The sequence below is a fragment of the Nomascus leucogenys genome, chromosome 22a, assembly GCF_006542625.1.
Source record: "Nomascus leucogenys isolate Asia chromosome 22a, Asia_NLE_v1, whole genome shotgun sequence".
NCBI lineage: Eukaryota > Metazoa > Chordata > Mammalia > Primates > Hylobatidae > Nomascus > Nomascus leucogenys.
The window spans coordinates 56,840,793-56,864,670 of record NC_044402.1 but is presented as its reverse complement, the minus strand read 5'-3'; the positions used below and the strand labels follow the sequence as shown (position 1 = coordinate 56,864,670).

General features: G+C 50.4%; 3 protein-coding genes across 8 annotated transcripts; 1 reads left to right on the top strand and 2 right to left on the bottom strand.

The window, feature by feature from the left end:
- The first annotated feature begins 642 nt into the window (after positions 1-642).
- CLPS (colipase) lies at positions 643-3,038 on the top strand. 3 transcript variants are annotated; one of them, XM_004087116.2, is made up of 4 exons: positions 664-775; positions 1,074-1,171; positions 2,167-2,289; positions 2,743-3,038. In XM_004087116.2, exons 2-4 carry the CDS (start codon positions 1,130-1,132, stop codon positions 2,872-2,874), a joined length of 297 nt encoding a protein of 98 aa, XP_004087164.1. In that variant the 5' UTR covers positions 664-775; positions 1,074-1,129; the 3' UTR covers positions 2,875-3,038. The 3 variants fall into 3 exon arrangements, with proteins under 3 accessions (XP_004087165.1, XP_004087164.1, XP_003278909.1); XM_003278861.4 differs by lacking the exon at positions 1,074-1,171 and having other exon boundaries at positions 2,743-3,037; XM_004087117.1 differs by lacking the exons at positions 1,074-1,171; positions 2,167-2,289 and having other exon boundaries at positions 643-775.
- Positions 3,039-4,008: 970 nt separating this feature from the next.
- Positions 4,009-16,534, bottom strand: CLPSL1 (colipase like 1). 2 transcript variants are annotated; one of them, XM_030803465.1, is made up of 3 exons: positions 16,344-16,534; positions 10,404-10,526; positions 4,009-4,517 (listed from the first exon to the last, which is right to left on the bottom strand). In XM_030803465.1, the coding sequence occupies exons 1-3, from the start codon at positions 16,440-16,442 to the stop codon at positions 4,470-4,472; spliced, it is 270 nt and encodes an 89-aa protein (XP_030659325.1). In that variant the 5' UTR covers positions 16,443-16,534; the 3' UTR covers positions 4,009-4,469. The 2 variants fall into 2 exon arrangements, with proteins under 2 accessions (XP_030659325.1, XP_030659324.1); XM_030803464.1 differs by lacking the exon at positions 4,009-4,517 and adding an exon at positions 9,361-9,657.
- Positions 16,535-17,991: 1,457 nt separating this feature from the next.
- Positions 17,992-20,959, bottom strand: CLPSL2 (colipase like 2). Of its 3 annotated transcripts, none has more exons than XM_003278859.4 (3): positions 20,752-20,959; positions 19,972-20,094; positions 17,992-18,189 (listed from the first exon to the last, which is right to left on the bottom strand). In XM_003278859.4, exons 1-3 carry the CDS (start codon positions 20,935-20,937, stop codon positions 18,094-18,096), a joined length of 405 nt encoding a protein of 134 aa, XP_003278907.2. In that variant the 5' UTR covers positions 20,938-20,959; the 3' UTR covers positions 17,992-18,093. The 3 variants fall into 3 exon arrangements, with proteins under 3 accessions (XP_003278907.2, XP_003278906.2, XP_012358558.2); XM_003278858.3 differs by having other exon boundaries at positions 20,854-20,952; XM_012503104.2 differs by lacking the exon at positions 19,972-20,094 and having other exon boundaries at positions 20,752-20,952.
- Positions 20,960-23,878: the final 2,919 nt, after the last annotated feature.

Genomic DNA, 23,878 nt, shown 5'->3' with positions numbered 1-23,878 from the left:
GGGGTGGGAGGCTGGAATCCTCGTCCCTGGAGTCTGACACTGCTAGACATCTGGTCTTGGGTGGGCCAAAGGCAAGGCCTGACTATGGTGAGGGAGAGAGGCCCCGAGTACACAGAATGTAAGCAGGCACTCACACCATAGGTGCCTCTCTTTCCTTGGACTCGTCCAGGCACTGTCCAGGAGCTCAAGACACAAGGGCAGCCACCCTTACCCACTGCTTATGTGGCATATGGGAATATACAATATAAATATATTCTTATAATTGTATATAATCATGTTTATATATATGTAACGCATATAAATGTGTATTATTTCAACCCTCACAACTCTTTAAATTATCCTTAATTGACAGATAAGATGAAAGGCAGAATAGTTGGAAGAGATAGTAAGTTTGCCTCACTAATAACTTGTACACAGTCCACACTCTTAACCATGATGCAACACAATTATCACCAACACACACACACACACACACACACACACACACACACACACACACGAGAAAGGCCACCAGGTACTCACCCAGCTTCCTTATCAGGACCCACCCCACAGCAGATTGGCCACAGCTGTGCCTGTGCCCACGGCCAGCCCTGTGGGATGCAGGTGGGTCATGTGAGGTCAGGGCCCTTTTATAGCCCCATCACCACAGCTGGCTGTGTCTCCTGCACCCACACCAGCTGTCCCACTCGCCATGGAGAAGATCCTGATCCTCCTGCTTGTTGCCCTCTCTGTGGCCTATGCAGCTCCTGGCCCCCGGGGGATCATTATCAACCTGGTAAGAGGGTCTTCACGGGAGGCGCCTCCTGAGTCCCCAGATGAAGACTTCCTAAGCTTGGACCTTGACCTCTGATGTCCCCACCTGAACTGGCAGGGGCTGGGAGGAGTGGCATCTTGCATCCCTCTGTTTACTTCCATGTCCTGTCCTATGCCTCTTCCCAGGGGCCACAGGAAAGGCTGATCAGCACCTCTCCAGCTCCAACTGGAGCATGCTCAGAGCAGCAGCTCAATCTGGCTATGAGGGACCTTTTTTTTTCTTTTCTTTTTTTTGAGACGGAGTCTTACTCTGTCACCAGGCTGGAGTGTAGTGGCACAATCTCGGCTCACTGCAACCTCCGCTTCCCAGGTTCAAATGATTCTCCTGCCTCAGCCTCCCGAGAAGCTGGGATTACAGGCACCTGCCATAACGCTCAGCTATTTTTTGTATTTTTAGTAGAAACAGGGTTTCACCATATTGCCCAGGCTGGTCTCAAACTCCTGACCTCATGATCCGCCCACCTCAGCCTCCCAAAGTGCTGGGATTACAGGCGTGAGCCACCTCGCCTGGTCCTATGAGGGAGCTTTGTAAAAATCCAGAGCCCTGGGCTTCCATCCTGAGAAAATGCTTTGTGCCAGTTATTCCAGCTTCTGACTTACAGTGGCATCTTACTGCGTGTCCAACACAGTTCGAGATGCCTCAGAGATGTTTACTCATTCCGTTCTCTTAATAACCACTGAGGGAGGTGTTTTCAGAGTCAGCCCTGTCTTCAGACAGAGAGAGGGTGAGCAACCTGCCTGAGAGGTCACATAGCTGGAAAGTGGTTCAGCTGGGGCCCCACCACTGCCCCACACCACCTCTCCACCATGGGTCTTGGCTGGGAAAGCCCTTCCAGAACGTCCATGCGGTTGAAAGGTTCTGAGCTCTCTTAACTTGGGGCCATGGCTGGACTCGGAGGTCCAGGACCCTTGGATATTATAGATCAGATCTGTTGGGGGAGGAAGGAGTCTTGCAGGGAGATGCAATTTTCACCACCTCCTTAAAGGGGTGTGGGACCCAGAGAGGTTTGGAGAGCTTGTCTAGGAGCCTCATGTGCACATTCCCAATGGGAACACTGAGGCTTGGGAGGCAGTGACTTGCCCAGAGTCACGCAGGGAGTTGGTAGTACAGCTGGTACTAGAACCTGGGGGTCCTGACCCTCTGTGCAGGGCTGCTTCTCTGTCACCGCATGCCCACTTCTCAGGTGGGTGGGGGGCACAGAGGCCACCAGACCCAGGGAATGGACTCCTTCACACACATCCCTACCAGGGGAGACACTGTTAGTGGTAGTGGGTGGTGAGTGGCGGGTGCAGGTCTGAATGGAGAAGGGACCTGAGGGAGTGGGGACTGGGCTGACTGGCTGCTCCTAGCAGGAGAACGGTGAGCTCTGCATGAATAGTGCCCAGTGTAAGAGCAATTGCTGCCAACATTCGAGTGCACTGGGCCTGGCCCGCTGCACATCCCTGGCCAGCGAGAACACCGAGTGCTCTGTCAAGGTGCGTGCCTGAGGACTTGGCATGGGTTGGGGAGAACGGGGAGGAGGGCCCTGAACACTTGGGAGTGGGATCAGGGAGGGGGGTCAGCCTGGACACTGAATATTGAGGAGACGAGAGGGGGGTCGACAGGTGTCAAAGCACTTTCCCATCCCATCATCTCTCTTGACCCTCCCGAGTGACCAGTGAGATGGGTGGGGGTGGGGATTTGTTATCCCCATTTCATGGCTGGGTAAATAGAGGCTCCCCAGAGAGATCAATCTAGTAAGAGCAAATGAGCCAGAGCAGAGGTCAGAACTGGGGTCTCCAGGGCCCACGGCACCCCTGGGGAGGCAGGTGGGAGAGGCACTCCCCGAAAACACAGGCTGGCCTACTGGTTCTCTAGGTCAGGCAGGGGACAATTGATGTCCCAAGTATCCCTCCATAGCCTTGACTCCATTGGCTGTGCCTCTGCAGACGCTTTATGGGATTTACTACAAGTGTCCCTGTGAGCGTGGCCTGACCTGTGAGGGAGACAAGACCATCGTGGGCACCATCACCAACACCAACTTTGGCATCTGCCACGATGCTGGACGCTCCAAGCAGTGAGACCGCCCACCCACTCTCACACCTAGCCCAGCATGCTGCAGGCCACTAGGCGCAGGGGCACCTCTCCCCTGCTCCAGCACATCTCCCGGGCTGGCCACCTCCTTGACCAGCACCTCTGTTTTCTGATTGCGCTCTTCACAATTAAAGGCCTCCTGCAAACCTTTCCCAGTCTCCTGCATATTCTTTCTGAGTCAGCATCTTCTCTGAAGTTGCATCAGTCCTTTGGCCCACCAGGGCAGGCTTCAGGCAGATCAGAAGAACAAGGGATGGGTCTGGGGCTGGAGAGGATGTGGCCAAACAGATTGGAGACTGAAGACAAAGCTGTGAAGGACGCCCAGCCAGCCTGGGAAGCCCTCCCTTTCTGGGGAGAAGTCACGCCTATCTGGGATGCCCTCCTTGTCCCTCCGGTTCTCAAAGAGACAAGCGGGCACATGTGCATTCGCGCACACACACCCACACACCCCCTTGTGGATAAGGAGTTTTAATGGCCCATGTTTGTCACCCTGCATCAGAGGCATCAGAGTCCTGGGCTCTCACCTCTTTTCTGGACACAGTTCTCAAATATGACAGCTAGCTGACACAACTCATGTGTTAAGGGGTCAGACCGCTCTCAGTTGCTATGAGCTTACTCTCTGCCAGCAAATGCTCACAAGGATCCCAGGAGGGAGAATTTCTCATCTCCACTTTACAGATAGAGACCAAGTTTCAGAGAGGAGCTTGCCCAGTGTCACATAATCAGAAAATGTTGGCACTCTACCATCTAACTCCACTGCCCTGCTTCTATGATTCCTTTTTTTTTTTTTGAAACAGAGTCTCGCCTGTTGCCCAGGCTGGAGTGCAGTGGCATGATCTCTCGGCTCACTGCAACCTCCGCCTCCCAGTTTCAAGTGATTCTCCTGCCTCAGCCTCCCCTAGTAGCTAGGATTACAGGCGCCTACCACCATGCTCGGCTAATTTTTGTGTTTTTAGTAGAGATGGGGTTTCATCATGTTGGCCAGGCTGGTCTCAAACTCCTGACCCCAGGTGATCCACCGCCTCAGCCTCCCAAAGTGCTGGGATTACAGGTATGAGCCACCATGCCCGGCCTTATGATTCCTTTTTCTTTCCCAATTATTCACACTAAGAAAAATGGGTGGAAATTGTAGGGAATTTAATTTTGCCTTAATATAAAAATTGTATATCCCCTGGAGCCATCAAATATGAGTTACCTTAGGCAGTACTGAGGTGCCCATCATCCAGGTATGCAAGTGGAAGCTCACTGACCCCTCGGTGGAGATGCTAGGGAGGAGATTCCCACAGAGAGTGAGGGACAGTGAACTGAATGAAACTTCGATGTCGTCCCAGCCCCAGGATCTTGAAGTTCTGTGATCAGTGAATCCTCCTGTAACCACAGGCTTATGAGTTAGGATTGCATTCAGCTGTAAGTAGCAGAAAAACCCAAGTAATTATGGCTGAAGCAAATAGGAACGTATATTTCTCATGAATCCAAAGCCAAGACATAGGAAGTGCTGGCATTCTTTTGGTGGCTGGTAGCTCTGTGTTTCTCTTGACCTTCTCTTCAAGGTTGCCACATGCCTTAGCAGCAGCTCCTGACTTCACGTTCTCACCATAGTCGAAGGCAGGAAACATGGAGTAGCTGGCGGCTGGGAAGGCGGGAGAAGGAGCAGAGAGTTTCTTCTTGCATACCTTTTTTTTTTTTTTTTTTTTTTTTTTGGAGACAGAGTTTTGCTCTTGTTGCCCAGGCCAGAGTGCAGTGGCACAATCTCGGCTCCCTGCAACTTCTGCCTCCTGGGTTCGTGCGATTCTCCTGCCTCAGCCTCCCGAGTAGCTGGGACTACAGGCGCCTGCCACCACGCCTGGCTAATTTTTTGCATTTTTAGTAGAGACAGGGTTTCACCATGTTGGCCAGGCTGATCTTGAACTCCTTATCTCAGGTGATCCACCTGCCTCGGCCTCCCAAAGTGCTGGGATTACAGGCATGAACCATGGCGCCTGGCCCATACCCTCTTCTTATCTTTCCTCAAATCCTCAAGGCTGACTTCTCTTCATATCTCAGTGGCTAGAACTAGGTTATCTGACTACCTCTAGCTGCAAGGGATGCTGGGAAAGCGAAGGGAATAAGATCCTTCTCCTGGGGCCAGGCTCATTGATGCCCAAACAATATTGGGTTTCAGCTGGCAGGGAAGGGGTAATGGCTATTAGGAAACCAGGTAATGGTGTCTGCCACATATGAATTATGTGCTCAGCAAGAGGAGCTTTCAATACCTTAACCCAGGAGGGGTCTCAGGCCATGAGGCAGGGCTGAGTCATGCTTCTTGGTGCCACGTTCAGTCCCGGAAATCTGCATTCACGTCCTGTTCATGTGTTCACTGAATGACCACAGTGTGCCTGGCACCATGTTTTGGACTGTGGGGGGCATAAGGAAAATGTCCCTGGTCTCCAAAAGTGAGCAGGGAGTTGGGCTTTGGGCTCTGCAGGAGCAAGTGACCAAGACCCCAATCATTATGTAGCTTGCATTTTATTTCCAATGGCTAGTGCTCCTGTAGACTCTCAATTTCTGCTGCAATTCAGCATCACACGCCTACACAGCAGAGGCACAGTCTAACCACAGCTCAAAGAACCAGATGGTCCCAACTTACAATGGTTTGACTGACAATTTTTCAACTTTATGATGGTGCAAAAGCAATATGCATTCAGTAGAACATCAATAAATTACATGAGATATTCGACACTTTATTCTAAAATAGGCTTTGTGTTATTTTGCCCAGCTAATGTAAGCACATTTAAGGTAGGCTAAGCTAAGCTATGATGTTCAGTAAGTTAGGTGTGTTAAATGCTTTTTTTTTTTTTTTGAGACAGGGTCTCACTCTGTGACCCAGGCTGGAATGCAGTAGCATGATCATGGCTCACTACAGCCTTGACATCCTGGGCTCAAGTGATCCTCCCACCTCAGTTCCCCCAAGTGCTAGAACTATAGGCGTGTGCCACCATGCCTGGCTTATTTATTTATTTATTTATTTTTGCAGGAGTGGGGAAGATGGAGTCTGTCTCTGTTGCCCAGGCTGGAGTGCAATAGTGCGATCTCGGCTCACTGCAGCCTCTGCCTCCCAGGTTCAAGCAATTCTCCTGCCTCAGCCTCCCGAGTAGCTGGGACTACAGGTGTGCACCACCACGCCCAGCTAATTTTTGTATTTTTAGTAGAGACGGAGTTTCACCATGTTGGTCAGGCTGGTCTGGAACTCCTGACCTTGTGATCTGCCTGCCTCAGCCTCCCAAAGTGCTAGGATTACAGGCGTGAGCCCCCGCGCCCGGCCTATTAAACTTATTTTCAACTTACAATATTTTCAGCGTAAACAATGTGTTTATCAGGATGTAGCCCCATCGTAAGTCAAGGAGCATCTGTACTTTATTCCCTACAAATCTCTCTAGATTCTGACAATGGCAGCTTCTACCAATGACTACTTTTCCCATAGGGCAGCGGAATCTCCATGGCTTGTGAAGGGGTCTAGAAAATGCCGCTGAAGGATAAAAATTATTTTGAGCGTTTGAAAATGGGCCTTTTTCTTTCTTTTTTTTTTTTTTTTTTTTTTTTTTTTTTGAGACAGAGTCTTGCTCTGTCGCCCAGGCTGGAATGCAGTGGTGCGACCATGGCTCACTGCAGCCTCAACCTCCTGGTGCTCAAGTGATCCTCCCGCCTCAGTCTCCTAAGTAGCTAGGACTACAGGTGCGTGCAACTACCTGGCTATGTTGCTGTTGTTTGTTTTTAGACACAGGGTTTTGCAATGCTGCCCAGGCTGGATGAGAATAGGCTGTTTTCTGAACTCTTTTGTCTGCCTAAATGCAGAGCCCTGCAAAAGAGCTCCATTGTCATAAATCCCCCTCCCAGGAGTTTCTCAAAACCAGGGAAAATTGACTCATTGCCGGAGGGGAGAATAGTTGGCACGACACCTAAACAGTCAGGTCACGAAACTATCATAGCTCCCATCTTTTCTCCTAAGGGCCCATTCATCTTTCCTAAAAATTACTTTCCTATAAGTGTCCTTTCTCCTCCTCCCCTTCTTCTATTGAGATGGTATATAACCCCCAAATTCTAACTTCCTCCTAGAGTCACTCTCTTCCTTGAACTTCCCTACATTCTGAATAAAAATCGGTCGTTTCTCTTTTATCAGTTTAATTCTCAGGCCTTCAAGTACTGAACCAAAGAGGATAGAGGAAAAGTTTTCCTCCCCCAACACTTGGAACCAGTTTAATCATGTCAGCAACGTGTCTTCCCCAACTCCCTTTTTTTTTTTTTTTTTTTTCCGTATCAGGCTAAAAATGTTTATAAAAAAATTAACAACTTTGTTTTAAAGCATTTTATATTCCTGGATGAAAATATTCAACATTGGAAAAAAGTAAAATTTCAGCTGGGCACAGTGGCTCATGCCTGTAATCCCAGCACTTTGAGAGGCTGAGGCAGGATTGCTTGAGGCCAAGAGTTCGAGACCAGCCTGGGCAACATGGCGAGACGCGCCCCCCTCCCCATCTCTACAAAAATCTTAAAAATTAGTTAGGCGTGGTAGTGCACACCTGTGGTCCCAGTTACTCAGGAGGCTGAGATGGGAAAATCGCTTGAGCCCAGAAGGATGAGGCTGCAGTGAGCTGAGATGGAGCCACTGCACTCTAGCCTGGGTGACAGAGTGAGACCCTGTCTCAAACAAGACAAAACCAAACCATAAAACTTCCTCAAATTAATTTTTTTTTTTGAGACAGGGTCTTGCTCTGTTGCCCAGGCTGGAGTGCAGTGGTGCGATCTTGGCTCACTGCAACCTCCACCTCCCAGGTTCAAGTGATTCTCCTACCTCAGCCCCCTGAGTAGCTGGGACTAGGCATGCACCACCACGCCCGGCTAATTTTTGTATTTTTAGTACAGATGGGGTTTCACCATGATGGCCAGGCTGGTCTCAAACTCCTGATCTCAGATGATCCACCCACCTCGGCCTCCCACAGTGCTGGGATTACAAGCATGAGCCACGGTGCTCGGTCCAGAGCTTTTCAGCATGTAGTCCCATTTGTTTATTTTTGCTATTGTTGCCTGTGCTTTTGGTGTCTTATCCAAAAATCATTGTCAAGATCAATGTCATGTAATAGTTCCCCTATATTTTCTTCTAGGAGTTTTATGGTTTCGGGTCTTATATTTAGGTCTTTAATCCATTTTGAGTTTATTTTTGTGTGTGCTATAAGGGTCCAATTCCATTCTTTGGCATGTGAATATTCAGTTTTCCCAACACCATTTATTGAAAAGACTATCCTTTCCCCAGGGTGTCTTCTTGGTGCCCTTGTTGAAACTTAATTGACTGTACAGGCTTGGGTTTATTTCTGGGCTCTGTATTCTCCCCTTCCCCTTCTAACTTCTTAGACATTGGGTATCCTTGGGAACTTCTTAGACATTGGGTATCATTGGGTTTCCAGCCTGCCACCTCTCCTTCTGTGGTCATTTCATAGGTTTTCTCTGAATGGGGAGAGCTCACGTAACACAATGGAAGTCTGGTTATCTGTCTGATACATTTAGTACAGGACAGCATATTCTACCAAGGTATGGTTCACATCGTTTTGCTGTGACTTACAAGGGGGTGTTCTAAGTACAACCATAGCTTACCTCCAAACTCCCCAGCCCTTGCATCCTAAGCCCAACATCCTGGAGGGCACATTTGGCTCAGTTCTCGTGGCTGAATGTGGAACCTTAGGTCCAAAATCTGAAATAATTAACTCCAAAATGTAACCTGAATATAACAGGCACTACTCACAAACAAGCGAGCTAGCATCTAACTCAAAAAGCCTCACCACACACTGAGACTTCCTAAAACTCTACTTGACTCATTCTCTCCCCAACCCCACACTGCAGTCGCTGCTCCAGTCTTTCTTTCTCACTCTTTCCTAGGCTCTCCTTCCTTCCTTTCTTCTTTTCTTGTCCCTCTTTTCTCTTGCCTCCCAGAAGATTCAGATTCAGCACTTTCCAACTGTGTGACCTTGAACAAGTTGCTCAACCTGTTTCCCTACCTGTAAAACAGAGGTGATTACAGGAGAGACCCCACAGGTTTGTTGTAGGATTAAATGAGATCATGTGCGTAAGGCACCTAGAGCTGCTCCTAACACCTAGTAAGTGCTCAATAAACATCATCAATTCTTTATACACATGGATGTTTTGTGTACCTTCTTTCACATTTCTGAAATTTAAGGTCGTGGAACTGGAGTATCAGGTGTAAACTGGGCTTCCGGGGTGGGGGGTAGATTACAGAGTGGGCTGAAGGCAAAAAGGGGTTGGGGGTGGGAAGGGAGCTTTGGTCTCCTCTGGGGGACTTTCATTCATGCCCCAACTGGGGAAAGACCCCAAGCCCAACAGTGTCCCTTCCTGCTTCCTCCCTCATATCACCTCCCCGCCCCCCAGAAACCTGTACTATGCCCACCCCAGCCCAGCCCACCCAGGCCCCAACTCTGTGGGCAGCAAACATTGAAAAAGCTCTTTATTTCAATGATGGCACATCACTCCCCCCCTTCCCTCCACTCATGGCGGAGGCTCTGGGGAACAGGGTGAACACAGAGCTCTGGGTAGGGAGGAGAGCAGGTGGAGGAGGAGGAGGCAGCAAGAAGGAGGGAGCACTAGAAGAACATTTTCTTAGCCAACTTCTGCCTTCCAATTTTCTGACAACGGCCATAGGCGATGCTAAGCCATTTCTCATTCTTCGAATATATACAAGTCAGGTTCTGCAGACAGGGACACTCTCTATATTGGCCAAAGAACACCTGGGAAAGACAGGACTTTGACCTCGACCTTGGCGGCAGCTCTTCCCTGAGCCCCTAAGCCCAGCCCAGCCCAGCTCCGGGACCCACGTGCTTGCCCACAGCCAGGAGCCAGGGCTAAAGGATAGCTTGCCAGCTGCTCAGAGTGGCGCCTCTGGCTGCCTTCTCCAGGCTGGCTCCTGGATTGCTCAGTGCCCTCCCAGCTCCAGCCCTTGTAACCCCGCCTGTCACTGACCCATCTGCCTGTCCTAAGTCTATGGACACACCATCGCAGGACCTCCATGTCTTGTCTTTAAATCCTTCTGTGGGCAAATCAACTCCCTCCCCTACACACCCAGCTCAGAGGCTGCCTCTGCCCACACTCCACCAGGAACACCCGGGGCCACAGCAGAACTCCTGGGCTGGATGAAGACGGGGCTCTGGGGCAGAGGCTGGACCTAGCTGTGCCCATTTACTGTACTACTTTCGGAATTTGCTGAGAGGACCCCTGGAGAATGTGAACCCACATTAGAGAGTGAAGCATCGCCTTCCCGCCCCCATCCAGGATTCCAAGACCCTAGGGTGGGCTGCCATATTGGTTCCGTCCACAGGCTCCCCCAGAAGGCTTGGAGGTGCAGTCCCACGGGGGAATTCCAGGCTCCGGGGCATTTCCGCCCACCTACCCTTCTTTCCTCCCCAGGAATCTGGGCCCGCCCTGGCTCCCCCTTCCCCTGGATCCCCTTCTGGCTCCCCCGGGCGCCGATACCCACCTGCGTTTGACACAGACTGCCCTCGGACCCCTTCTCCGCGCAGTGCGACTCGCAATTGTCTGGAGCACGTCGGCAGCACCCAGTCTCGCAGTCCTGGTTCCGGATGCAATACTCCTTGAGCTCCTGCAGGGAGGGACACGGCCCCGCCAGGCTCCACCGACCGCCTTCCGCCCTCGCCGCCGCGCCCGGGGCTTTCTCCCTACGGGGCTCCTCCCCAGACTGCGTTCCCACCGTCACCTCTGGCTCCTGCCAGGCAGGGTGATCTCTACGTGAGGGCTGGGGTAAGTCTGTGCAGACGGTGGGTGCCTGGAGGGGACTGAACAGTTTTTAAAAGGCTTACTCTTGCTGCCCTCAACATAGGCTGCTTCTCATACACACCAGGGTGGTCTAGACTTTTCTGTCTCTCTCTTGCACTTCATTCTGCTGCAGAGCCTTCTCTCCCGAAAACTCACACTTACCCTTCACCTGTGCTTGATGGTCACCTACATGCATTCCCACCCCCCCTCCCCCTACACACATCAATGACCTCCACCCAGTATTGGGACTTAGGACAGTAATTAACATTATTGATCACAGCCACCCATCATCTCTGACAATTTCAATAGTCATTCAACAGGCAAATACTGAGCACCTACTGTGTGCCAGGCACTGTTCCAGGCACTGGGAATACAGCCGGGAACAACAAAAACAGAAATCCCTGTCCACCTGCAGCTGACATTCCAGAGCAGCACTGTCCAACAGAGCTTCTGCAGTGATGAAAATGTGCTTTTTCTGCTCAGTCCAATAGCCACTAGCCACTACTGAGCACTTGAAATGTGGTAGTGCAACTGGGGAGCTGAATTTAAATTTTTTTTCTTTCTTTTCTTTTCTTCTTTTTTTTTTTTTTTTTTTTTTTTTGAGATGGAGTCTCGCTCCCATCGCGCAGGCTGGAGTGCAGTGGCGCGATCTCGGCTCACTGCAACATCCACCTCCTGGGTTCAAGCAATTCTCCCGAGTAGCTGCGATTACAGCCGTGCACCACCATGCCTGGCTAATTTTTGTATTTTTATTAGAGACGGGGTTTCGCCATGTTGGCCAGGCTGGTCTCGAACTTCTGACCTCAGGTGATCCACCCGCCTCAGCCTCCCAAAGTGCTAGGATTACAGGCATGAGCCACCGCGCCCAGCCCTCTTTCTTTCCTTTCCTTTTTATTTTTTTTGACAAGGTCTCACTCTGTCACCCAGGCTGGAGTGCAGTGGTGCAATTATGGCTCACTGTAGCCTCAACCTCTAGGTTCAAGCAATCCTCCTGCCTCAGCCTCCCATGTAGCTGGGACCACAGGCACACACCACCATGCCCAGCTAATTTTATTTTTTGTAGAGATGTTACAGGTAGTTAGACAGGCATGAGTGGGGTAGGAGAGGGCTCTCCCCCACCCATCAGGAATGTCAGGTGATGGTTCAACAGTTATCACATTGCCTCTCTACAAATTATAATTTAGCAGCTAGGCTCCAGGGAGAGAGAGAGGCTCCTAATGGTCCACAGCTGTTAACATTAAAGTGTTCATTGAAAGCAGGGGCCAGAGAGAAGCAAAAAGGGCTTCCAATAAAATCTCAGGTGTTGGGTGAGTGAGCCCGGGGAATGCACATTAAGAGGAAAAAATGGAGTATGAATTTCCGGGGACAGGGCCAGTCACGGTGGCTCATGCCTGTAATCCCAGCACTTTGGGAGGCCGAGGCGGGTGCATCACGAGGTCAGGAGATCGAGACCATCCTGGCTAACACGGTGAAACTCCGTCTCTACTAAAAATACAAAAAATTAGCCGGGTGTGGTGGCGGGCGCCTGTAGTCCCAGTTACTCGGGAGGCTGAGGGAGAATGGCGTGAACCCGGGAGGCGGAGCTTGCAGTGAGCTGAGATCGCGCCACTGCACGCCAGCCTGGGTGACAGAGCAAGACTGTCTCAAAAAAAAAAAAAAAAAAAAAAAATTTCCGGGGGCACACTCCACTGGAAAAGGGAAGAAAGTCTCAGATGGGCATGCGTACAACTTCCTAAACACCCTGCGTATGCTCACTTCCCAAGGGTAAGGAGGACACTGCACATGTGGTCAGCTCACCCTATGGGAAGAATCAGGGGAGAGAGGCACACGACACTGGAGGTAGGCAAGACTGTAAAGGGCTAGGACCAAGGTTAAACACTGCACTTGTCCTTCAAGTTGCCCACTTGGGACTCTTCCAAGTGTACTTTCCATTCTTTCCTGCTTTAAAGCTTTTTAATAAACTTCCACTCCTCCTCTGAAACCTGCCTCAGTCTCTTTTTCTGCCTTATGCCCCTCAGTCGAATTATTTCTTCTGAGGAGGCAAGAATTGAGGTTGCTGTAAATGCATACAGATTCATTGCCAATAACTCAGATACCTTCCACCAGTAAGAGACAGGAGTCCCGCTTTGTTGCCCAGGTTGGTCTCGATCCCCTGAGCTCAAACAATCCTCCCACCTTGGCCTCCCAAAATGTTGGGATTACAGCCATGAACCACCATACCTGGCCTGAATTTTAAATTTTGTTGAATTTTAATCAATTTAAATCTAAGTAACTATATGTGGCTAGTGTAAACCAAAAATAAAATTTGAAGCCTTCCACCACCACCAATCCACAGCCATCTCAGTGGACTCCCTCCTTGGCCAGGGCACTCTAAAATTTAACCTGAAAGACTGGTTCAGGCCATGACGGGAAGTGGGGGTTGGACATGCCTCATTAATACCCCTCCAGCATTAACATTAACAAAGACCTTAAATCTGATCAGAAACATGTACAATCTATTTTCTATGAAGCCTGTTACTGGAGGCTTCATCTGCATGATAAAACCTTGCTCTCCACAACTGCTTATCTTAACCCAGACATTCCCTTCTGCTGATAATAGCTCTTTCAACCAATTGCCAGTCAGAATTTGTTTAAATCTACCTACGACCTGGAACAGAAGTCATGCCCCCCACTTCAAGTTGTCCCACCCTTCCAGATCGAACAAATGTAAATCTTACAGGTACTGATTGATGTATTATGTCTCCCTAATGTGTATAAAAGCAAGCTGTACCCCAAAAAACAAAAAACAAAAAAAAATTTAAAAAAAGCAAGGTGCACCCCGGCCACCTGAGGCTGTATCATGGGTATGTCCCTAACCTTGGCAAAATAAACTTTCTAAATTGACTGAGACCTGTCTCAGATATTTTGGGTTCACACTAGTAACTGCACTATTGGACACGCACAGCTCTAGAGAGGGAAGACAGGGAAGAGATACATAAGTGAAATGATAGGGTATCACAGACAAAACGTTGAGCAAAATAAGTGTTTTTTTTTTTTTTTTTTTTTTTTGGAGCTAGAGTCTCACCCTGTCACCCAGGCTAGAGCGCAGTGGCACAATCTCGGCTCACTGCAAGCTGTGCCTCCCGGGTTCACGCCATTCTCCTGCCTCAGCCTCCCGAGTAGCTGGGATTACAGGTGCCCACCACCATGCCTGGCTAATTTTTTTGTATTTTTAGTAGAGACGGGGTTTCACTGTGTTAGCCAGGATGGTCTTGATCTCCTGACCTCGTGATCCGCCTGCCTCGGCCTCCCAAAGTGCTCGGATTACAGGGATGAGCCACCGTGCCCAGCCCTTTATTTTTTGAGACAAAATCTCACTCTACTGCCCAGGCTGGAGTGCAATGGTGCTTTCTTGGCTCAGTGCAACCTCTGCCTCCCAGGTTCAAGGGATTCTCCTGCCTCAGCCTCCCAAGTAGCTGGGATTACAGGCATGCACCACCACGCCCAGCTAATTTTGTATTTTTAGTAGAGAAGGGCTTTCACCATGTTGGTCAGGCTGGTCTCGAACTCTTGACCTCAGGTGATCCACCTGCCTCGGCCTTCCAAAATGCTAGGATTACAGGCATGAGCCACTGAGCCTGGCCCAGATTTTTTTTTAAAGTACATACTGTGTGATTTCATCATACAAAGTTCAAAACTAATCTATAATAATGGAAGTCAGGAGACAGTTGCCTTTGGTGCTATTGACTAGGGGAGTAAGAGTGAGCCTATTGGGGTAATGAAAATGTCCTATATCTTGTTCTGATGGTAGTGATGAAGGGGTCTGCATAGGTTCAAATCCATTGATTTCTATGTAAACTCAAGATTTGGACATCTAGTAAGGTGTAATTTTTACCATATATGTTATACACATAACAATAAGTAATATTTATATTATATATGTATAATCCTATTATGTGTGGTTATGTGCTATAAAGAAAATAAAGCAGGAAAGGAGGATTGGCTATAGCCGCCTCCCGGCCTCCCTGCTTCCATCCTTGCCAGTGACCTCCCCCAGGTGCCCCCTCACCATCCCCACTCTCACTTCCACCTCCCCAACCTCCTCAAGTCAGTTCTTCCCAGAATAGCTAGAGGAGTCTTTTTTAAAAGATAATTCCCACAATGCCATTCTCTGGATTCAGAGCCATCACTGGGGCTCTGAATCCACACCTGGCCTGGCCCCAGGGCGTTTGCGCTTGCTGGCCCTCTGCCCAGAGCACCCTGTCCTGCACTCTTTGCCTGGCTGCCTCCCCCTCCTGCCTCCAGCTGAAGACTTCCTGGACACCAGCAGAGCAGTCCCCATCACCTGGTTGTACTTTGTTCACAACGCTTATGACTCTCTGAAATCATCTTATTTATATGTTTAAAAATAATTTATCTCCTCCTGCTAGCAACCTCAGCTCCAGGACATGGATCTTCTGCTCTCATGTTCACTGCTGTATTTCTTAGCCCCCTTGGACTAAAATCCTTACACATTGCAGGTGCTGAATGCATAACTGTTGAATAAATGAGAATATTGTAACTCTGTTCCATTTATCTCTCTGAGCTCATCTCCCATGATTTCCTCTCTCTCACTCCTCTTTGCTATTCCTTGAATATGCCAGCACATTTCCACCCCCAGACCTTTGCCCTGGCTGTTCCCTCCACCTGGAATGTTCTTCTCCCAGAGACCTGCCTGCTTTGCCTGTTAGGAAGGACTTCCCTCCCTTTAGGTCTTTGCTAAAATTTCACATTCTTAGTAAACTCTTCCCTGAGCACCCCATTTAAAACTGCAAACCCTGGCCAGGTGCGGTGGCTTACGCCTGTAATCCCAGCACTTTGGGAGGCCAAGGCGGGTGGATTGCTTGAGGTCAAGAATTCAAGACCAGCCTGACCAATATGGTGAAACCCTGTCTCTACTAAAAATACAGGAAAAAAAAAAATTAGCTGGGTGTGGCAGTGGGTGCCTGTAATCTCAGCTACTCGGGAGGCTGAGGCAGGGGAATCGCTTGAACTCAGGAGGCTAAGGTTGCAGTGAGCCGAGATTGCCCCACTGCACTCCAGCCTGGGTGACAAAGCAAGACTCTGTCTCAAAAAAAAAAAAAAAAAAGAAAAAGAAAAAAAAAAACACCTGCAAACCCTTCTCACACTACCACTCCCACAGCCCGATTCTTATTTTCCCTTTCCTTGCTTATCACCTGAGATAGATGCTATTATTAATAGCATCTATTGTAATGTTTTACTTCTTTGCCTCACACACTAGAGTGACAGCTCCACAAGGGCAAGGATTTTTATCTTTCTTGCTCACAGCCCTATCACTAAATGTAGAAAAATAATTTACATATAGTAGGTGCTCAATAAAAATGTGTTGCATGAGTGAATATCTGTCTCCCTTACCACATGTGCGCATGGGCAGGGGGGCTCTCTCACATTCACCTCTGTGACAGCAGCACCTGGCACTGCCCTGGCACAGCTCCCAGGACCAGGGTGTTTTCTCTTTCCTCCGAGACATCTTCCACCCAACACTCCCTGCTGCCCCCACTTCTGGCCTTCTCCCACACTAGCCTCTATGCCCACTCACCTCTCCAAATAGTACAGGCCTTAGGACAGTGGAGGGGGAGGTGACTGCACTCTCCAGCTTTCTTACCAAAAGGTTGTATGTTGTTGGAGAAAGTGAGCCCCTGGTGAGGAGGAAGAGAAAGGAGAAGAGAAGGAACAGCAGCAGCAGCCATTGGGGTAGCATCATGGCCCACAGGTCGTGGTGGCTTTTCTAGGGTCCAGCGAAATATCCTGCACACCGACCATGTGGGTGTCCTCCCAGCTGTGGGAACACCATGTAAAACCAGCACCCAACCCCGTCAGAATTTTCCCATCCTGCACAAAACTCAGGTTAGGCCAATCAGCAAATTCCACCACAATAATTAGTTCAGGCAGACTAAGCCAATCCAATCAGAACCGATCTTAGGGTATTTGCTGAGAATTGTGGAACAGAGATGTTTTCTTTCTCTGAAAGGCACAGTATTGATGTACATAGTGGATTTGTGGTTAAGAGCCTGGCCTCTGGGGCAGGATTGTCTGGGTTCAAGTCTCAGTTCCAACCCTTACCCTAGAAGCCTCAATACCCTGTTTGTAAAATAGGGATAATTGTAACACCCACTGTAGCCCTGTTGTGGCAAAAAGATGAGTCAATACAGTTAAGAAAGCACTTTGGGCCAGGCACAGTGGCTCACGCTTGTAATACTAGCACTTTGGGAGGCTGAGGCAGGAGGATCACTTGAGCCCAGGAGTTCGAGACCAGCCAGGGCAATATAGTGAGGCTTTGTCTCTATTAAAAAGAAAAAAAATTGGCTGGGCATGGTGGCATACACCTGTAGTCCCAGTTACTTGGGAGGCTGACATGGGAGGATCTTTTGAGCCCAGGGAATTGAGGCTGTAGCACGCTGCGATCGAGCCACTGCACTCCAGCCTGGGTGCTGTCTTAAATTTTTAAGTTAAATGAGACAGAAAGCACTTTGCACAGTGTCTGCAACATAGGAAGTGCTCAATAAATCCTACCTGTTATTAGGTGACACCTGGAATGTTTGTGACTACTGGGAAGGAATTCAGCCCGAGAGCTGCTGGCTCTGGCCCTACCTAAGGGCTGCCTGACCTCTGGACTTCCATTTCCGATCACCAGTAAATCCCCTCCTCACCTAGACCAATTTGGGTTGGTTTTTAAGATACTTGCAGCAGAAAGAGGCCTCACTGCTACCCCAATGATATGACCTAGGGCAAGTCATGTCGCTTCTCTGGGCCTCAGTTTCTTTGTCCATGCAGTGAACCAACAATACCTGAGAGAGCGGAGGCATCCATGCACCAGGTCCCTTTCCCACCACAGGCATTTCTGCATTTATACTTTGCACATTCTCACCAACTCTCTAATGACCTCTTTTTGTCCTTTGACCTTTTGTGCCCCCCAACCCGCCCCACAAAACATTCAGATACCTCCACCTAGTCTCTCCCTACCACACACCCCTCCATAGGCACCCCAGCGTACACTCTCCAGGCATATTCCTCAATCCCGTCTCTCCCACACAGCCCTCCAACCAGAGAATCGGCCCTTTCCCAGACCCAGCCCCTGCTCCACCACACCCTCCCTGCGCCATTCCCTTCCTGCAGTTCTACCCTGACCTCTGGACAGGGCCAAATCCCATGAGAAGCTCATTCATGCCTCCAGTCTCTCCTTTTGCTTGCCCCCTGGACTGGCACAATCTCCACCAGGTCCCCTCGCCCAGAAAGTACAGACAGAGGCCAAGGACAGGAAGTGACTTTAATGTCTCAGGAGCTGGATTTGGAGCAAGTTGGTGGCACCCAGGGCCTACGGCCCCAAGGGAGCAGTCACCAGCCTGCATCTTCCTCTAAATCATATGGCACCGGTGGACACACATCAAGTCCTTGGATATGCACGTCAAGCCCATCCGGCAAGGGCAGATGATGTTGGTAGCTCCCTTGGTCTGCAGGGAGTGGGTAAGAGAATTGGGAGTCACCAGGACGCAGGAAGGATGGGGACTTAAACTTCTTGGGGACCAGAACCAAGAGTACCAGGCCTGGAGTAAGACAGAGCTGGGCTGTCTCTACAGCTTATAACTGCGTGACCTTCAGCAAGTCAATGAACCTCTCCAGCTCGGTTTCCTCATCTGTCAAATGGGGACAGTAATAGTAACCCACCTCTTAGGGTTGTTGTGAGGACTAAATGAGATAGGGCAGATCAAGTGGTGATAATAAAAAGACGCTTTAGGCTGTGCACAGTGGCTCACCCCTGTAATCCCAGCGCTTTGGGAGGCCAAGGTGGGTGGATCACCTGAGGTCAGGAGTTTGAGACCAGCCTGGCCAACATGGTCATGGACTAATAATACAAAAATTAGCTGGGCATGGTGGCGCATGCCTGTAATCCCAGCTACTCCAGAGGCTGAGGCAGAGGAATTGCTTGAACCCAGGAGGTGGAGGTTGCAGTGGGCCAAGATCACGCCATTGCACTCCAGCCTGGGCAACAAGAGCAAAACTCTGTCTGAAAAAATAAAAAAATAAAAACCCTCTAGCCACTTCAGCTGTACGGTCAGGCCACGGTAGGGGCCCTAATGCTTCCTTAGGGCATTGGCAACTCCCCACACAAGGACATAGAGGCGGGGCCCATCCATCTTAGAAAGGTTTGGGCCCCGGGCCAGGTAGACAGGAACAGGGCGTACTGAGCATTCTGCTCCCTGCATTCCTAAAAGCGAGTGACAACCATGCTGGACGGCACACTCTCCTTGCCAAGACCACATAATCTTCCCAACAGCCTGGTGGGGCAGGTACTTTAGCCTCTCCTTGTAGATGAGAAAACTAAGGCTCAGAGAGCCATGATGACCTGCTTGAGGTCACAAAGATAGGGTGTGGAAAACTCAGGATTTAAACTCAGGTCCAACTCCAAAGCTGTAGTCCTGCCACCACAGTGCCATGCTCCTCTCAAGAAATCATGTCACTGTGGCAAGGAGATGGGGACTAGTAAGGGGAAGTTCATTTCCTACTTACCCTGCCTCAGTGATGTGAGAGAAGAGATATTCATTCATTCAACAAGCATTTATTGGCCGGGCACGGTGGCTCATGCCTATAATCCCAGCACCTTGGGAGGCCAAGCCAGGTGGATCACCTGAGGTCAGGAGCTCAAGACCGGCTTGGCCAACATGGCAAAACCCCATCCCTACCAAAACTATGAAAATTAGCCAGGCAGAGCAGTGCACCCCCGTAATCCCAGCTACTCAGGAGGCTGAGGCATGAGAATCGCTTGAACCCAGGAGGCAGAGGGTGCAGTGAGCCAAGATCATGCCATTGCACTCCAGCCTGGGCGACAGAGCAAGACTCCTTCTCGAAACAAACAAAAATAAGCATTTATTGAGCACCTACTATGTGCAGATACTAAGCTGGGGGTAGGTGCTTCATAGATGAATATGATGCAATCCCTGCCCTTGAAGAGTTCCAACTACTGGGAGAGGCAGAGAAAAGACATGGCCAGTTAGGGAGATACATGCTCTGCTGAGGGTCTGACCCCAGGGTACAGGAGCTCCAAGGAGGGAAGCCTTCTCAGAGGAGGTGGCTGGAGTTGTTTTGCACCATGAATAGGAGTTTGCCAAGTGGAGAAGAAGAAGGGCACTTCCAGACAGAGGTGAAAAAACAGGTGGGGCCAGGTGTTTTTTTTTTTTTTAACCTCCTCTGCCGCTTCTCTACTTGCCAGAAGTTGCCCCATCCTAGGGCCTCACCTGGGGCAAGCAGATCATGGTTATTCTGGCCCTGGGGGCACAGAAGGCTCCACCAGAGTCCAAGTCCATGAGGCAGCAGCCACTGTAGCACTCAGAGTGGTGGAAGCACCTGTCTGTGATTTTCTGTGGGGACAGGCAGGATGTCTGTCAGGCTGGGGGCAATCCCTGAGTTGTGTGGGAGGGTAGGGGAGGGTTCCCACCATTGCCAAAGAGCCCAGGGGTCCAGGAGAAGTCATGAGGTTGTCACTCCCTGGGGGGGCTGGTTCCCCCCCAGCCCCACCCCGGCCCCTCAGCAGGACCCAGGGGAGCAGAGGAGAGGAGGAGAGGGGGATTAGCACTTTTCCCTCAGCCTCTCCGTTTCTGGACCCCCCTCACCTCCATGAGTCCCATAGGGTGTGTACTCTTAAGTCCCATTTTGCAGGGCGGAGTTGGGGGATGAGAATGAAGGGGCTGCGGGCTCGAAAAAGAGGGAGAGAAAGAGGAGAAAAGGGGAGAGCCCTCGTGCCTGGAAGAATTACTAGACAGTGAGGGGAGGCGGAGGAAGAGGGGGAGAACCCAGAGCAGGCAGGGGGGGTTTGGCTGTGAGCACTTTGGGGAGGGAAGCGAGCCCAGGACTGAGGCTATCGGAAGGGGCACGGGCGGGGGAGGTGGCGAGGGCGAGGGTGCTGGTCATAGGCCAATTTCTCACCCCTCCGAGGCCGCCAGGGCAAAGCGAAGCGGCTTTTGAAGTCCGTCTGAGGATGCCCCAGGCTACCCGCCTGGATGTGGTTCCGGACCCACCTCTCCCTTTAAGGCTGCCCGGCGCCTTCGGGCTCCACTGCCCCGGCGGCGGGGCCACCCTCTCCTGCGGTCGCGGCGGGCTGGGCGCGCTCCCCGGCTCACCTTTTTATATTGCGGAAGCGCGCTCCAGAGGGGCAGCACCGCCCCCGCCAGGACCCCCGCCACGAGCGCCAGGGATGCGGCCATGGGCCTGGGCGGCAGAGCAGCGGCGGAGCTCCGAGAGGCCGCGGGATAAACCCTCTTCCCCGGCCACGTGACCCGGCGCCCCAGGCCGCCCCCGCGGAGAAGAGGCGTGGAGGGCGAGGACGCCTGCGGAAGGAAAGGAGGGAGGAAAGGCGCTCAGGCTCGCACGGGCGGGATTCTAGACCTTAGGGGCCCTAGGGGCCTCCATACGTGTTACTTCCAAGTAGAAGCTTGAAACTGTAAGATAAAACTCTATTTTTATTTTATTTATTTATTTTACAGACGGAGTCTCGCACTGGCGCCCAGGCTGAAGTGCAGTGGCGCAATCTTGGCTGATTTCCATCTCCGCCTCCCAGGTTCAAGTGATCCTCCTGTCTCAGCCTCCCGACTAGTTGGGACTACAGGTGTGCGCAACCACGCCCGGCTAATTTTAAAAATTTCTGTAGAGATGGGGGTCTCCCCATGTCGCCCATGCTGGTCTCTAACTCCTGGCCTCAAGTGATGGTCCTGCTTCAGCCTCCCAAAGTGCTGGGATTACAGGTGTGAGCCACCGCACCTGGCCTCAAAACTTTATTTTTATAAACGGCACAAAACATATATGCTGAAATAAAAAGAGTTTCCTTCCTGGTGTTGATTCTGTGTCTGCCCTTGACCAGCCCCAGATTCTCCCCTTACCTTCGGGATAATCCAGCCCCACCCTCTGGGCTGCTCACACCCGCTGCAGGCCCGATTCTCTTCTTCTGTAAGAACCAGGAGGTGGGACAAGATGGTCTCTAAGTCTTAAATCTCTTGCAGTCCTAATCATTCCATTAATTGTCTAAGGATTTGCCTGTGAATTGTGTGAAAGTCAAGATGTGGGGGCAAAATGGAGAGGTGGGAAGAGAAGAAAACTCAGAATAGGGAGGAGGGTTAAGGGAGAGCTGCATAGAGCAATCCTGGAACCAGGGGAGGCAGGCCTTCCTCAGGACTTCCCTATGGATGAAGCTTCCACCTCACCCCACCTGCCTGCTTCTGCTTTTTTTAATTTCTATTTTTTTTAAATTTTGTATTGTTAATATTTGTTATAGAGACAGGTTGTCCTTATGTTGTCCAGGCTGGTCTTGAACTCATGGGCTCAAGAGATCCTCCTGCCTCGGCCTTCCAAAGTGGTGGGATTACAGACGTAAGCCACCACTCCCAGCCTGTTTCTGCTTTTGAAGTTTTGCTTAAGAAATGAACCAAGGAATCCTGTCTTGGTGGGGAATAACAGCCAAGAATAACAGCCCCCACCGCACTCAGAGGGCCCTGTATCCATTATTTCCGTGAGCCCTCCCTGTATTAACACTAGCTGTCACAGAGTAATTAACACTGGCTGTAACAACAGAACTCCTGGAATTTTGTGGCTTGGCACAATAATGCTTTATGTAAAGTCTGATTTGGGGCAAGAGACCCTTCTTCCATCCTGTAGCCATCTATAAGACTGGCCTCTGGCTGGGCATGGTGGCTCATGCATGTATTCACAGCACTTCTGGAGGCCAAGGTGAGAGGATCTGTTGTTGTTTTGTTTTTGTTGTTGTTGTTGTTGTTTTTGAGACAGAGTCTCACACTATTGCCCAGGCTGGAGTGCAATGGCACAATCTCGGCTCACTGCAACCTCCACAAAGTGCTGGGATTACCGGTGGGAGCCACCATGCCCGGCCAAGAGGATCTCTTGAGCCCAGGAGTTCAAGGCCAGCCCTGGGCAATATAGTGAGACCTCATCACTACAAAAAAAAATTTAAGAAATTAGCTGGACATGGTGGCACATGCATATAGTCCCGGCTACTTGGGAGGTTGAGGCTTCAGTGAGTTATGATTGCGCCACTGCACTCCAGCATGGGCAACAGAGTGAGACCCTGTCTCAAAAAAAAAAAAAAAAAAAAAAAAAAAAAAAAAAAAAAAAAAAAAAACTAGCATCCAAGGTCTCCATGGAAGACCTGCCTTCTCCACTCACAAACAACTTGCTGGAACTAGTCACATGATCCCAACCTTCTAACCTTCTGCAAGGGAGGCTGGGAAATTCAAGGGAGTCTTGGAATATTTAGCATCTACTATCATTTCTGCTGTGTAACTCTTAGCCCTGTTTTACAGACTAGGAACCTGAAGGCTCAAGATAAAGTTACTTGCCCAAGGAACAAGATTAAATGGCAGAGTCAGATATAAATCCAGGGCATTCTAGCTCCTGGGTCCAAGTTCTTACCACTGATCTACACTGCTGCGGGCAGCCAGAGGGCTTTGCCCCTAGTAAGGGGGTTCCCATCATTACCTAGTAAGGGGGCTCCAGCAGTCGCAGTCTGAGCTCTCTTCATATGTGTGTTCTGCTACCTTGGCTGACTAGCGACTCATCCACGCAGACCATTTGTGAACTGGAGAGGAGGCCTGGGGATGGATACTTCCTTGTACTGCTTCACCGGCTTCCTTTGCCCATACCCCCATGACCGTTAGACACTTGAGAAGTATTGTTGACTGCTTAGGAAAGTGGCAAATTTGAAGGCAAGGGGCCAGCAACTGTGTGTCAGGGTTAGCAGCCCCTGGGGAGCCCACTGAAGGCCCTGAGGGGTGGTGAAGCCCCTGGAATTCTGTACAAAATATTATGTGCATGGCTTTTTTTTTTCTTTTTCTTAAGCCAGAGGTCTTCTGGTTTCCTCAGAAACAACTGGTCCAGAACCTTTATTTTCAGTTGAGGAAACCGAGGCCCAGAGAGGGCAGGGACTTCTCTCAGTAACTCAGCTGGTGAGTAGCAGAGCCAGGCCTAGCTCTGCTCCTGACTCCAAGTCCTGTACTATGGCCTGCCAGCAGTGGTCACAGGCACATGGCCAGGGTACCTCTGCATTGCCGGGGAGTAGGAACAAGATCACCAGGGTCTCCAGCGCTGGAAATCACTGAGCTGCCTGACCTGTGAGCATGGCCACAGCTCTGCCCAGGG